General features: G+C 44.6%; 1 protein-coding gene across 4 annotated transcripts in view; it reads right to left on the bottom strand.

The window, feature by feature from the left end:
* Positions 1–1,234: 1,234 nt before the first annotated feature.
* Positions 1,235–15,243, bottom strand: part of ARAP2 (ArfGAP with RhoGAP domain, ankyrin repeat and PH domain 2) — a 416,250-nt gene continuing 402,241 nt past the window's right edge. For all 4 annotated transcript variants that reach the window (XM_056556214.1, XM_056556235.1, XM_056556204.1 and 1 more), the window contains 2 exons: positions 3,047–3,160; positions 1,235–1,742 (listed from right to left, as the gene is read on the bottom strand). In XM_056556214.1, the coding sequence (XP_056412189.1) occupies positions 1,413–1,742; positions 3,047–3,160 (444 nt within the window). In that variant the 3' untranslated portion in view covers positions 1,235–1,412. The remainder of the gene's footprint in view (positions 1,743–3,046; positions 3,161–15,243) is intronic.

The raw sequence follows: 15,243 nt of genomic DNA on the forward strand, positions 1-15,243 counted from the left end.
TGTTTCAATATGTCTAATTTCAAAGCATAGTCAAGGTACGGAGCGGTAGACACCAATAGTTAGGAGATGAAAAAGACTGGACCTATGTTTGGTGTGTCCACATTTTGTAAAGTTATATCAGCATTGTTTTCTAATCCAGTCGAACAGTTAGAAAGGCTGGCCAAGTCACAGCGGCATGCCTCCTCCCCTTCCTGACCTGCTTCCAACATGGTGCTCTGTATGTCAATAGTGCTGGTCAGGAGGATGAGGAGGCATGTCGATAAGATTTGGCCGGCCTCTCTGAATGTTCGGCTGGATTAGAAAATAATGCTGATATAACTTTACAAATTGAGGCCATACTCAACAAAGGTACCATTTCTTCCATCTCATAATGCCCTTACTACTGGTGTCTGCAGCTCTGTACCTGGTACTAGGATGACAGATGCACGTTAAACATAGTAGGGTGCCATTCATACAGATGGTGCTTGGTACATCTGTATTTTAGAAGGGCGGAATGGTATCTTTCTCTCCTTTCAGCATTTTGCAGTCTATATTTTCATGGCCGCCGCTTCTCAATATGAATGGTACTAGGCAGCAATCTGCACAAACAAAAAATGTGTGCAATTTTTCTTGAACTTGCTGTTCTATTAAAGTTAGATGACTATTTTAGAGTGCAATCCATTTGTGAATCAGGTACCACCTCTGGACAGGTGGGAGCAGCCAAAGGTGGCTAGGATTTTGAAAACAGCCACACAGACTCTTTTATGGTGTTTACTTGACTCCCATAAATGTTAATACATGATGGCTCTGGCTCAGAGAATAGATTAGAGCTCTGACATCACAGTAGGCAATGCCCACCACTCTGCAGTAAGGGTAGGGTCACAAGTAGAGCACCTTCAGTGCTTTTTGCGCTGCTTTGTGTATCTGCTGGTAGCGGCGGATTTCCTGCTGCACATCTGCTACAAGCAGGACACACAGAGCTACCCAGCTACAGCAGGGAGATCACTTTTCTGACTGATGTCGGCACATCTGCAGCGTGAAAATTTCCCTATATGCAGATTCCTAAAGAGATTTTGTCATTTCTGTTTTATAAATAGCTAGTTTATGGCCAGTTTTTATGTGGTAAAATAAAACACTTTTGGGATTTATTTATTTTTTTACACCTTATAATACATACAAAATGTTTCATAGATTATGATCCTCTAATGTAACTATACAAACTCTTTATATGTAAATTTTTAGACTTTATTAAGAAGAACATTTTGTTAATATATGAAATATTTAGCCAACATTATAAAATATCTGGAATAAATAGCCAACATAGCTTGCATAGTAATTTATATACGTGCAGATTAAAATTAATTATTAGGAAATCCCTTTGTCCCTACAAGTATCATTTGTAGCCCATTACATTACGCCAAGAAACATTTGTATTATTCTCTTTCAGTCCTGTGGTTTTTGCTTTTCTGAAGAACCAGGTTTAGCTCCTTGATTACATTCTTGGGCAGTTGTGTATAGGATGACAAGTCTTTGTTCGGCGCATCAGTTGGATTGTGTAGTCCTTTAACATTCATTGTTTGTGTTTCTCTAGTATCTTCACCATAATTCTTTGGACTGTCAAGGTCAAACAAACTGTAGTGCTTCTTCTGGTTAGTAAGCCTTTCTTCTTCTTTATAGTCCAAAGCATCCACCAACATAGACAGCCTCTGCTGTATTGTGCTGCTGAGTTCTTCATGTTTCATTGTTGTAATTTTTTCACCAAGCTTTAAAATGATAGAAATAAACATGCATAAAAAACAGTTTTATATATATATATATATATATATATATATATATATATATATATATATATATACATATATATATATATTGTGATAGTGTGATAGTATTTCCCTAGCTAACCCTGGAGAAACCTCCACCTGTGGCCTAGTTAATGAGGTATCAGAAGGGGGAAGTGTGTTTAAAAGGAAGTCAGACAAAATAGTTGGGGCTCTCCCCAGAAGACAGCAATGTGGCTGTGGGGGGAGGAAGGGGTCCTGGTGAGGAACACACAGCCCGAGCTGTGAGTGACACCCACAACAGTGAAGTGTGGATGAGACACACAGGAAGAGGTTGCAAACGCTGTGTGTGAACAGTAAGTAGAAGGTTGCAGGAGGCATAAGCTTAACTGGCCGGGAAAAGTCCACCAGTTGGTAGTCAGGGCATGCTGGATTGTGTAGTCAGTGACTGGACGGTCTAGCTCCTTACAATATATATATATATATATATATATATATATATATATATATATATATATATATATAAGCAAACCATAAAATCACAGCTGTACTCTGTTTTGTAGATTAAAAAAGTGCATATTCCAGAATTAGAAAAACTGCTGATTTAAAAAAATAAATAAAATTAAAAAAAAACAGCACCACACTTGTCTTCAGGTTGTATGTGGTGTTGCAGGTCAGTTCCATTGAAGTGAATGGAGCTAAGTTGTAATACCACACACAACCTTAGAACAGTTGTGGTGCTGTTTGTGGAAGAAATTAGCTTTGATTTTCTAATCCAGGATAACCATTTTAATAATGATGATAGAATATAACATACCTATCCTTTATTAGCCAACAATAATGTTTTATACCTGTTTCAAAGGGATGCCATATCAGTAGCATATGGCAACTATTTGTTCCATATACTTGATTCTCAATTTTTTTTGTCAAATAATGTAACTATCATTGATAACAGACAATAGTTCCAATATGCTTGTTGTTGCCAGTGTTAGAGGAGACCATGTATAACATACTGTATATTATTCATTTTTCCTACCATGTAACTATTAGTTATTGAAGCGGTTCACCCAAACAGGATGAGAATGATATGAATCAGCCTCTTTGTATAAGACCTAACTATTTATCATACAGCGAGCCAGCGTTCTTTTTAATGTTCAAGCACTTAATTGATATTATTATCTGCGCTAATGTAGATGTGGTGTAATTTAGTATATTTCTGTTACCAAGTACATCATTATTCAGACAAAGCAGTAAAAGAGAAGCTTGAATATACTAAACTAGAGGCTTACTGTTGGCATGTGCATTCTTCCAGTGGCGCTCTTTACTGTTTTCTCATACATCTGCAGATTTTTCATTGTTACAATGTGGTCATTTCTTCTTCTTGGAAACAAATCACCAGCATACTGCAAGACATTTTTTGTTATATTAGTAATGTTTTTTTTTTTTTTTTTTTCCAAACCATCAATCATTTTAGGTCACGTTCTGTCCATATGCTCTGGGCATATGGATCCTGTAGCATAGAGTAGAATAGAAGGATACACTGTAGGAACAGCTCCTGCTTTGGCAGACCTGGCCTATCCATGCATAACATGCGTGGCCATTCACTTGACTGGCTGTCAAGTAATGCTATAGTTTTCCAGCAGGGGAATTGTCTGTCCAGAAGTGGCTTCCTCCAGTAATAACTATTGATCACTTGGGTTAAAGAACCTTGACCTGCAGTCAGCTTCTATTCAAAAAAAGGTTATTTTCATGAGTGACCCTATAGAGGGACAAATTACTTTGAGACATTAGCTTAAGGCTTCATGGTTACATAGAATGTATAATGTACAATAAAATTGCCTTAGTCCAGAATCTATATTACCTGACAATTTTGACAGACATACAAAAGTATCAAAGCAAAACTCTCTTGTAAGGCAAGAGAACCTTCAGGAAGTTTTAACATAACATCTTATATAAGTGTTTATTACTTTGTGGATTTTTTAACCTTGTGTAACCACATCATGTTGCAGTCCTCCAGGGGGAAACAAGTGATGGTTGATTAGACTTTTTTTTATTAACTGGATGTCAAAATAAACTATTTTTACTGTAAAAATGTAGGGGTCATTCATGCAATTACCACAGGCCTTAAATGGGTTTTCCGGTGGAAAACATTATTTTATTTTTTTTCATATCAACTGGCTCCAGAAAGTTAAACAGATTTGGAAATTACTTCTATTAAAAAAAATCTTAATCCTTCCAGGACTTTCAGCTGCCGTATACTACAGAGAAATTTAAGCTTTTCTTTTCTGTCTGATACCTCTGTCTGTATCAGGAACTGTCCAGAGCAGGAGCAAAGCCCCATAGCAAACCTCTCTGTATAGTTCCTGACATGGACAGGGGTGTCAGCAAAGAACACTGTGGTCAGACTGGAAAGAACTATACAACTTCCTCTGTTATACAGCAGCGGAAAGTACTGGAAGGATTAAGATATTTTTAAGAAAAGCAATTTACAAATCTGTTTAACTTTCTGGCACCAGTTGATTTGATTTTTATTTTTCACCAGAATACCACTTTAAAGGAATTTTCCCACAAAGACAGGCAAGTAGCAAATTTGGTAAAATAACATGATACATATATATATATATATATATATATATATATATATATATATATATATATATATATATATATATATCTGTAAGATAGTGCCAATGTGTTGTTTTTTAGGTAAAATGTCTCCAGCATGGATCTGATTACCTCATGGTGTCCTCTCTAAACAGTGACCATTAGAGATGAGCGAATTGAACCGGACGAGCCCAAATTCGTTACGATTTTCAGGAAATATTCGATTAGCAGGATACAGCCAATGAGCAGCCAGTCCCCCCTGTGATGTCACAGCCCTATGTATTCGGAAGCCATTTTGTGGCTCGTCATATCATTCATTACACTGCATACAGATAGGATTGACATTGCGTGTGTTACACAGAAAAGCTTATTTCAGCAGCGTTTCACATCCTAGTCACATCAGCATTCTGGTGGATAGTGATGAGCATTGGCCATATTGGAATTCGCGATATTTCGCAAATATATAGAGGAATATTCATCCTATATTCGCGAATTTCGCATATTCGTTATATTAGCATATTCGCATATGCAAATATTCGCATATGTGAATATTTGCATATTCACGTATTCGAGGTGGAAAACCGTGAGGGGTGGGCAACTTTACTATTATTTGCTAGGAATGTTGTTGATAACCTCTGACAAGTTTATTTGCATTATTCTAATTGGCCCACAAGTGAAAAGAAGGAATATGCAAATATTCACATATGCGCATATGCGAATTTGCGCATATGCGAATATTCAAATATTGACATATGCGAATATGCCCATATGTGGAAAAACGAATATTCACAATTTTGAATATATAGTGAATATATTCACAATATTTGTGAATTTGCTATATTCGCGATAAAAATTCGAAATGCGACAATACTGGTGGACAGAAAGCAGTGTTTTTTTTTCACTGAAAAGGATTTTTACTGCAGCTGCAGGCATTAACCTCCCAGTCATTTTCTTCTGCATTGTATACATTTCAACAAGCTGCCTCAACTTCTTTAACCTTAGCAGGAGGCAGGAATAATTTTTCTGCGCAATTCAGTGTCTTTGTTCCACAAAAAATCATCTTCTGGTTATACTAGTCTGTAAACGGTATAATACACAGCAGTCCATTTGTTTTACAAAAATACAGAGTTTTTAGGCGTACTGTAGCACATGTTTCTTCCCTCATCAGTGCATACCGCATACATACATCTAAGTAGTGTACTATTTTGTACCTGTTAATCTGTCAAGGACCTACATACTGTTAAAGGAGAGAGAAAAGTAATCACCGGCTGATGTTTCACAAAAATACAGTGTTTTTAGGCGTACTGTAGCATATTTTTCTGCCCTCATAAGTGCATACTGCATTTGTACATCTAAGTAGTGTACTATTTTTTACCTGTTAATCTGTTAAGGGCCTACATACTGTGAAAGTCCAGGCAAAAGTACTCAATGGCTGGTGTTGTACTCAGACACTTTTTTTTTTGTGTACTGTAGAGCATTTTTCTGCCCTCATCAGTGCATACCACATACCTACATCTAAGTAGTGTACTATTTTGTACCTGTTAATCTGTCAAGGGCCTAGATGCTGTGAAAGGCCAGCCAAAAGTGCCCACCTGCTGCTGTTCTAGACAAATGCTGTTTTAAGCGTAGTGAAGCATATTGTACTCACCTGACGCACTTAGTATATCAGGCAGAGAAGTGCCAGGACGTGCACAGAGGAGTGGCAGGGGCCTAAATCCATCAGGCAGAGGTCGCAGCAGACTATGGGCAAGTGGCAGCAGGAGTCACCGTGAGAGGCCTGAGCTCCCAGTGTCAGCTAGCGGTTGTGTCTCGACCAGCAACCAATCTGCCATCGTTGATTGGTTAATACGGTCATCCACTTCATCACAAGTGACATCTGACACCCCCAGTCAACAGTCGGTGGGTTCCTCAGACACAACCCTCAGTTGGCATGGCCCGGGAGCAGTCTCTGTCTTCCCATTGCCTCTACCCTATGCTGTTCCCTCTCCTACAGAAGTATCTAATGCTGAGGATGTTCTAATAGAGGACAGTCAGCAGCTTCTGAGGATTCACTGAGGATGTTCTAATAGAGGACAGTCAGCAGCTTCTCCCCAGCCAGGTAGTGGAGGAAACATCCGCCGCTTCCTCCACTAGGCGGGCAAGTAGTGATGAGGAGAGTGATGTGGGAGGCGGTGTTGCCAGGGTTTAGGGTCCTGTAGCATGAAAACTGTTGAGAAACCTGAGGAGGACATCAGTGACGTGCAGACACTTGTTGATGATGATGAAGCCGATCGCAATTGGGGGCCTGGTGCAGAAGGGGCTTCATCATCAGGAGAAGAGAGTTGCAGGTTGCCCGTGAGGCAGCAGCTGAGCCAGCAAGGCGGTAGCATGGTTGACAGTCAGCATGGTGGCATAAGTGGAAATTCTGGAGCCAAACGGGCCCGGGGGAGACCACCTTCTTCGCAGCAGCCTACCTTCCCAGGAGGTAGTGGAACCGGGGTTCCTGGAGACGCCGACAGTAGCAGTCAATTAGTGCAGACTGTTGGTGGGAAAATCAGCAACTCGGCGGTGTGACAGTTTTTCATCAAGCATCCAGAGGAGGTTCACATAGCCACATGCAAGATATGTTGGCAGAAGTTGAAGCGTGGCCAGGGTCCAAATGTTGGCACCACGGCACTGCATCAACATATGCTTTGCCACCATAAAGCGGCCTGGGAGAACCGTGGCTCCGATGTAGTGGTCCAGCCTGCTGCATCACCCAGTGGCACGCCACACCCTCAGTCAACCAGCCAAGGCTCCATCACCTCAGCCAAAGGGAGTTGTGTGTCATACCCTCCTTCTTTCGCTCCAGATGCTCTTGCTCCTCCTACTTTTAGTCAGCCTCTCCGCTAACAATCCATTGGCGAAACCATGTCCAAGAGACAGCAGTATGCGCTCACTCATCCAACAGTGCAGAAGCTGAATGTTCTCCTGTCTAAGTTGCCGGTGCTGCAGTCCCTCCCTTTTCAAGTGGTGGATTCTGCACCTTTCAAAGAACTGATGGCTTGTGCCGAGCCGAGGGGGAGAGTGCCAAGCTATCATTTCTTTGCGAAGAAAGCAGTATCAGCCCTGCACAATTTTGTGGAAGAGATGGTGGTCCAGTCCTTAAGCCTGTCGGTGTGTACCAAAGTGCATGGCAGCGCCGACGTCTGGAACTGTAACTACGGTCAGGGACAATTCATGTCCTTTACGGTTCACTGGGTGAATGTGGTTCCTGCACAGCCACAACCCCAACATGGACAGGTCATGCCGCAACCTCCTCCACGCTCTCAGCCCATTGGTCCTGTGACAGTGTGCAACTCTGTCTCCTCATCCTCCACCATGTCCTCAGCCTCCACTGCACAGACAAATCTCAGTGGCCCTTCAACATACCATGTGTGCAGGGCACGGCAGTGTCACGCTGTTCTTCACATGGTTTGCCTTGGCAAAAAGAGTCACACAGGAGAGGAACTGCTAAAAGTCATTTGTAAAGAAATCGGAGCATGGCTTACTCCCCAAAAACTGGAAATGGGAACCATGGTGACTGACAACAGGAAGAACATCTTGCATGCGCTGCAACTGGGAAGGGTGAGCCATGCACCCTACATGGCACACGTGTTCAATCTGGTTGTGAAGCAGTTCCTTAAGTGTTTCCCCCACTAGCAAGACATCCTAACAATGGAAGGAAACTTTGCATGCACTTCAGCCACTCGTACACCGCAAAGCACATACTCCTTGAGCTGCAGCATCAGAATGATATCCCGCAACATAGCCTGATTTGTGACATTGCCACACGTTGGAATTCCACCCTCCATATGTTGGACCAACTGTACGAACAGAGAAAAGCCATCACCAATTTCTTGATGATCCAAGTGGATAAGGGTACTCCCCTGTGTAACTTCAATGTGAACCAGTGGCAGCTCATACGTGACACCTGCCGTTTGCTAATGCCCTTTGAGGAAGCCACGTTATTAGTAAGTCGCCAGGATTACGAGATGAACGACGTCATTCCTCTGCTTCATTTCTTACAACACGTGTTGGAAACTATGGCTGGTTAGGGCACTGGAGACGTGTCGCCTACATCTCACGGCCACATGATCCCTGTGGGGGCTGAACTGGAGGAGGAGGAGGAGGGGGAGGGGCACAGTGGAGCACAGTTTAGGTTTCGCCAAATGGGAGTTTTTTCTAGTAATCTGACAGGAGAGAAGCAGGAGCAGCCAAAGGAGCTAGAGTGTAATGAGGAAGGTGAGACAGAGGACACATTGTGGCAGTATGCAGTGGAGATGGAGGCAGGGAGTCCCTCTGAGTTACTTGCACAAATGGCACGATGCATGCTCACCTGCTTGCATAGTGACAGCCGAATTGTCACCATTTGGCAGCGGGATGACTTATGGATCTCCACCTTGTTGGACCCTCACTACCAACACAAAATAGGGGCCTTTTTTTACACCCACTGAGAGGGAGGACAAAATGACATACTACAGAAACATCCTATGTAGTCAGTTGGCCGATGCCATCGGCGCCATCGTCCATCCTCTCGCAGGTCTAAAAGGGGGACCCCCTGAGCTCACCTTCCACTGCCATGGCTGCTGGGGAGGGGTGGGGTGGCAGGAGCAGTACCAGCTCCATCAACAGCAGCCTGAGTCTACAGATGCTGATGAGTAGCTTTCTTCACCCACATAGTGAAGCAACTCATCAGCAGCAGGTACACCAGGAGTAGGACCTGAACCAGCAAGTGGTGGCATACCTTGACATGCCCATGCCAAAACACCTTGAATATCTGCTGGACTTCTGGGCAGCCAAACTTGATTTGTGGCCGCAACTAGCAGAGTTTTTCCTGGAAAAGCTGTCCTGCCTGGCCAGTAGTGTACCATCAGAGCGGGTGTTTAGTGCGGCGGGGGCCAGTCACCCCAAGGAGAACTCGCCTGTCCATGAAAAATGTGGAGACTGACCTTTGTGAAGGATCAGCCAGGATTTCCAACCACCAATGCCTGATGCATGAGAGTAGATTGACCATGGTGCCACACTAACACTTCACAAATATGGATGGTGTCAAGCAGATTTAAGGCACTGCTCTCCTGTTACAAACATTCCTCCGCATCATACCTTTATTCACCCACCTTTGTCACCGGGTACTGGTATTGCCACCCACCGCACCACTCTGTCACCGGGTCACTGCCACCGGGTCACTCTGCCACCTCCAGGCTGTCTCATTCAGCCACTATATGGTTTCTTCTCGTGCTTCAGCCAACTCCAGGCTATGTCATTGAGCAACTACATGGTTTAGTGATGCTGCTGGGCCTAGCACATTACTTATATATGTTTATGGTAGCCCTAGGAAGCATACATTTTCAATGGAAATTTCAGAATTCATCTTTTATTCTTAGAGGTTGTGAGACCCTATTGTCTCCTCATCTGCCGCCAACTCCAGGCTGTGGCATTCAGACACTATATGTTCTCCCCATGCTTCCACAAACTCCAGACAGTCATTCAGCCACCATAAGCTCTCCTCATACTGATGCCACCTCCAGGCTGTCTCATTCAGCAACTATATGGTCTCTTCTCATGCTTCAGCCAACTCCAGGCTATGCCATTCTGCAACGATATGGTGTCCTCCTACTGATGCCACCTCCAGGCTCTGTCATTGTGCTGCCATGTGACATGTGACTCCTTGTTAGATTTGGTCCTTTGTACCCACACGTCGGGGCCCGGGACACGAAAACTTGGGCGTTAAAAGTTCAATTTCAAAACCCTCAATTTAAATTAAAAATATTAAATTTAAATTTAAAAATCATAAATTTCAATGGTCTCCTCATGCTGCTGCCAACTCCATGCTGTGCCATTCAGACACTATATGGTCTCCTCATGCTTCAGTCAACTCCAGGCGGTGTCATTCAGCCAATATATGGTTTTCTGATGCTGCTGGGCCTGGGTCTGGGCCTAAACATTTTTTATGGTAGCACTAGCTTAGGGATTGTGAAGCCCTGGTGTCTAATCATGCTGCAGCCAACTCCAGGCTGTGCCTTTCAGAATTATATTGTCTCCTCATGCTTCAGCCAACTCCATGGTGTGTCATTCAGGCAATATATGGTTTATTGATGCTGCTTGGCCTGGGTCTGGGAATAAAAATTTTGTTATGGTAGCACATAATTCATCTTTTAAACTTAGGGATTGTAAAGCCCTAGGGTCTACTCATGCTGCTGCCAACTCCAGGCTGTGCCATTCAGAGACTATATGGTCTCCTCATGCTTCAGCCAACTCCAAGCTGTTTCATTCAGCCAATAGATGGTTTACTGATGCTGGTGAGCTGGGCCTGGACCTAAAAAATTTTTATGGTAGCACTAGCTACCATAAATCTTCAATTTAAATTTCTAAATTCATCTTTTAATCTTAGGGATTGTGAAGCCCTAGTGTCTACTCATGCTTCTGCCAGCTCCAGGCTGTGTCATTCAGCCACTATATGTTCTCCTAATGTTGCCAACACCTCCACACTGTGTCATTCAGCCACTATATGGTCTCCACATGCTGCCAACACCTCCACGCTGTGTCATTTAGCCACTTTATGTCTCAACATGCTTCAGCCTCATGCAAGCTGTGTCATTCAGCCACTATATGGTCTCCTCATACTGATGCCACCTCCAGGCTCTGTCATTGTGCAGCTCTGCGGCAGTGATTCTAAAAGCGTTGCCTGTAATCTGTATGTCATACTGAATAACAGTATTATTTCACTGCCCCAGCACACTTCATATGCGTGTTAGAACACAGCAAAGTGTTCTACCCTCCTATTGAGGATCTCTATAGGCCAGAAATAGCCATTTTTAATATAGACTAGCAGAGTACCCGGCGTTTCCCGGTTTTTCCTTCCTAATCCTTTTTGGGGAGGAAAATAAACAAAGGAGGAAGCTTTTGACTTCATATGCAGTCCCCATATATTGTTGTCATATCCCGACCCCACATCCCGACCTCCTCTCCCGACCTCCTATCTCGACCTCCTGTCCCGACCTCCTATACCGTCCTCCTATCCCAACCTCCTATCCCGTCCTCGATTCTCCTATCCCGTCCTCCTATCTCGACCTCCTATCCCGACCTCCTATCCTGTCCTCCAATCTCGAGCTCCTATCCCAACCTCCTATCCTGACCTCCTATCCCGACCTCCTATCCCGACCTCCTATCCCATCCTCCTATCTCGACCTCCTATCTCAACCTCCTATCCCGTCCTCCTATCCCGACCTCTTTTCCCGTCCTCATATCTCGACCTCCTATCTTGACCTCCTATCCCATCCTCCTATCTCGACCTCCTATCCTGACCTCTTATCCAGACCTCCTATCCTGTCCTCCTATACCGACCTCCTTTCCCGTCCTCATATCTCGACCTCCTATCTTGCCCTCCTATCTTGTCCTCCTATCTTGTCTTCCTATCCCGACCTACTATCCTGATATCCTTTCCCGACCTCCTATCCTGACCTCCTTTCCCGTCCTCATATCTCGACCTCCTATCTTGACCTCCTATCTCGACCTCCTATCCCAACCTCCTATCCCGTCCTGATATCCCGTCCTCCTATCTTGTCCTCCTATCCCAACATCCTATCCCGACCTCCTACCTGACCTCCTATCCCGACCTCATATCTCGTCCTCCTATCACGACCACCTATCCCATCCTCCTATCCCGTCCTCCTATCCCGACCTCCTATCCCGTCCTCCTATCCCGTCCTCCTATCCCGTCCTCCTATCCTGACCTCCTATGTCAACCTCCTTTCCTGTCCTCCTATCCTGTCCTGATATCCCGTCCTCCTATCCGACCTCCTATTCTGTCCTCCTATCCAGTCCTCCAATCCAGTCCTCCTATCTCGACCTCCTATCCTGACATCCTATCCCGACATCCTATCCCGTCCTCCAATCTGGACCTCCTATCCCCACCTCCTATCCTGACCTCCTATCCCATCCTCCTATCTCGACCTCCTATCCCGTCCTCCTATCCCGTCCTCCTATCTCGACCTCCTATCTCATCCTCCTATCCTGTCCTCCTATCCCGACCTCCTATCCCGTCCTCCTATCCCATCCTCCTATCCTGACCTCCTATCTCAACCTCCTATCCCGACCTCCTATCCCGTCCTCCTTTCTCGACCTCCTATCTCAATCTCCTATCCCGTCCTCCTATCCCGTCCTCCTATCCCGACCTCCTATCCTGACCTCCTTTCCCGTCCTCATATCTCGGCCTCCTATCCCGACCTCCTATCTCGACCTCCTTTCCCGTCCTCATATCCCGTCCTCCTATCCCGACCTCCTATCTCGACCTCCTATCCCATCCTCCTATCCCATTCTCCTATCCCATCCTCCTATCAAGACCTCCTATCCCGACCTCTTATCCCGACCTCCTTTCCCATCCTCATATCTCGACCTCCTATCTTGACCTCCTATCCCATCCTCCTTTCTCGACCTCCTATCCCAACCTCCTATCCAGACCTCCCATCCCGTCCTCCTATCCCGACCTCCTACCCAATCTCATCTCCCGTCCTCTTATCCCGACCTCCTATCCCGTCCTCCTATCCCATCCTCCTATCCCGTCCTCCTATCCCATCCTCATATCCCGTCCTCCTATCCCGACCTCCTATCTCAACCTCCTATCCCGTCCTCCTATCCCAACCTCCTACCCTGACCTCCTTTCCCGTCCTCATATCTTGGCCTCCTATCCCGACCTCCTATCCCGACCTCCTTTCCCGTCCTCATATCCCGTCCTCCTATCCCGACCTCCTATCCCGTCTTCCTATCTCGTCCTCCTATCCCATCCTCCTATCCCATTCTCCTATCCCATCCTCCTATCCAGACCTCCTATCCCGACCTCTTATCCCGACCTCCTTTCCCGTCCTCATATCTCAACCTCCTATCTTGACCTCCTATCCCATCCTCCTATCTTGACCTCCTATCCCAACCTCCTATCCAGACCTCCCATCTCGTCCTCATATCCCGTCCTCCTATCCAGACCTCCTATCCCGTCCTCATATCCCGACCCGTAATATGTGTACCAGGTATTGCAATAGCTCCAGCCGTACGGAAATTATATGGGAACATACATTTCCCATTGATTTGCATTGGACTTTAAACAAAAACCCTGTCCCTCACAAATGGGGGTAGTTAAGGGTTAAATTAACTATCCTATATTTTAAGTGGACATATAAGTAACATGTGACCAAGTATTATCGAAATATCTCCAGCCGTTTGGAAGTTATGAGGTAACACATATTTCCCATTGACTTGCATGGGACTTTAAACATAAGCCCCGCTCCTTGCCAATGGGGGGTGAGTAAGGGTTAAATTACCTATCCTATGTTTGTTGTTGACAAATAAGTAACGTGTGCCAAGTTTCATGTTAATATCTTTAGCCGTTTGAAAGTTTTTGTGGAACATACATACATACATATACACACACACATATGTTGAGTTTTATATATTTAGATTAGCCGCAAATAAATTCATATTGAACCAAATTTTTTCGAAAAATTCGGCGAATCGGCCAAATCTAATTTTTCTAAAGTTTGCTCATCTCTAGTTACCATAGAACAGTGGACCGCTGCTTACTGTAGAAGATCAGAGAGTCCTGTGAAAATACCAGCAGTCCATGCTCTTCTTCATAGTTTCTGTGAGGTCCAATGCTTGAGCACTGTGAAAAAATATGTACTGAACTAGAGAAAGTTAGCACTTGCTGGACCGGGTGTAGATGAGTTTCTGCTCCTGTACAAATTCACTTGAAACAAATCACAAAAAATTTAAACAAACACAAAAGTTTTGTAAAATTTGACTACCGTATATACTCGAGTAAAAGCCGTGTTTTTCAGCCAAAATCGCCCCCCTCGGCTTATACTCGAGTGAACTCTCCGCCTGTCAATCCCTTCATCAGTGGTCTTCAACCTGCGGACCTCCAGATGTGGCAAAACTACAACTCCCAGCATGCCCAGCATTCATGCGCAATGTCCCTGTGCGTCGTTGTCAAGGCAACATCACTAGTCCGGGGCTGGGCCCGAAGCGCGGAGAAGAGGCACCCACGGTAAAAATGGACAGCCAGCAACGACTAATCCTCCCCACCGGATGGTCCCTGCAGCATAGATGGCCTGGACCAGCTCACCATAACTTCCCGCTGAGGGGAGGTGAGTACAAAACAAAAGGGGGGGGGGGGGGGGCTGGATGATGACGAAGGCCGCAGCGGTCTTCAACCTGTGGACCTCCAGAGGTTTCAAAACTACAACTCCCAGCATGCCTGGACAGTTGATGGCTGTCCGGGCATGCTGGGAGTTGTAGTTTTGCAACATCTGGAGGTCTGCAGGTTGAAAACCACTGATGAAGGGATTGAAAGGCGGTGATGATGAAGGGGGGGGGGGGTGATGACGGGGGTCTGGATGATTGCATGGGGGGATGATGTATTTCCCACTCTAGGCTTATAGTCATGTCAATAACTTTTCTTGGGTTTTTGGGGTAAAATTAGGGGCCTTGGCTTATATTCGGATCGGCTTATACTCGAGTATATATGGTAATTCTGCATTGATCCTCTTATCCTCTAGTCTCATACTGCACCATACTCTAGTCTCATACTGCTCCTTTCTATATGGCTACTTCTTGCTAAAATATATCGGTAGGGTTGCAAAAAGCAGTAGGCATATGATAAACGAATAATGTGTGCAGCATTCAGCAGACAGAATTTCAAAACGGCCTCCTGCCATATCCCTGCCAGACCTATTCTGTACCCCAGTCATTTCAATAAGGTGACCAGAATTAGCTAGTGACTAACTAATTTTCCCACCTTATTCAGTTTTTGAACCGGATTGAAAAGTGCAGCATATCACAGTTTTTTGGGATAAAAAACAGATACAATTCTAAAAACTAGCCGACTGGA

The sequence above is a fragment of the Hyla sarda genome, chromosome 1 (genome assembly GCF_029499605.1).
Source record: "Hyla sarda isolate aHylSar1 chromosome 1, aHylSar1.hap1, whole genome shotgun sequence".
Classification (NCBI taxonomy): domain Eukaryota; kingdom Metazoa; phylum Chordata; class Amphibia; order Anura; family Hylidae; genus Hyla; species Hyla sarda.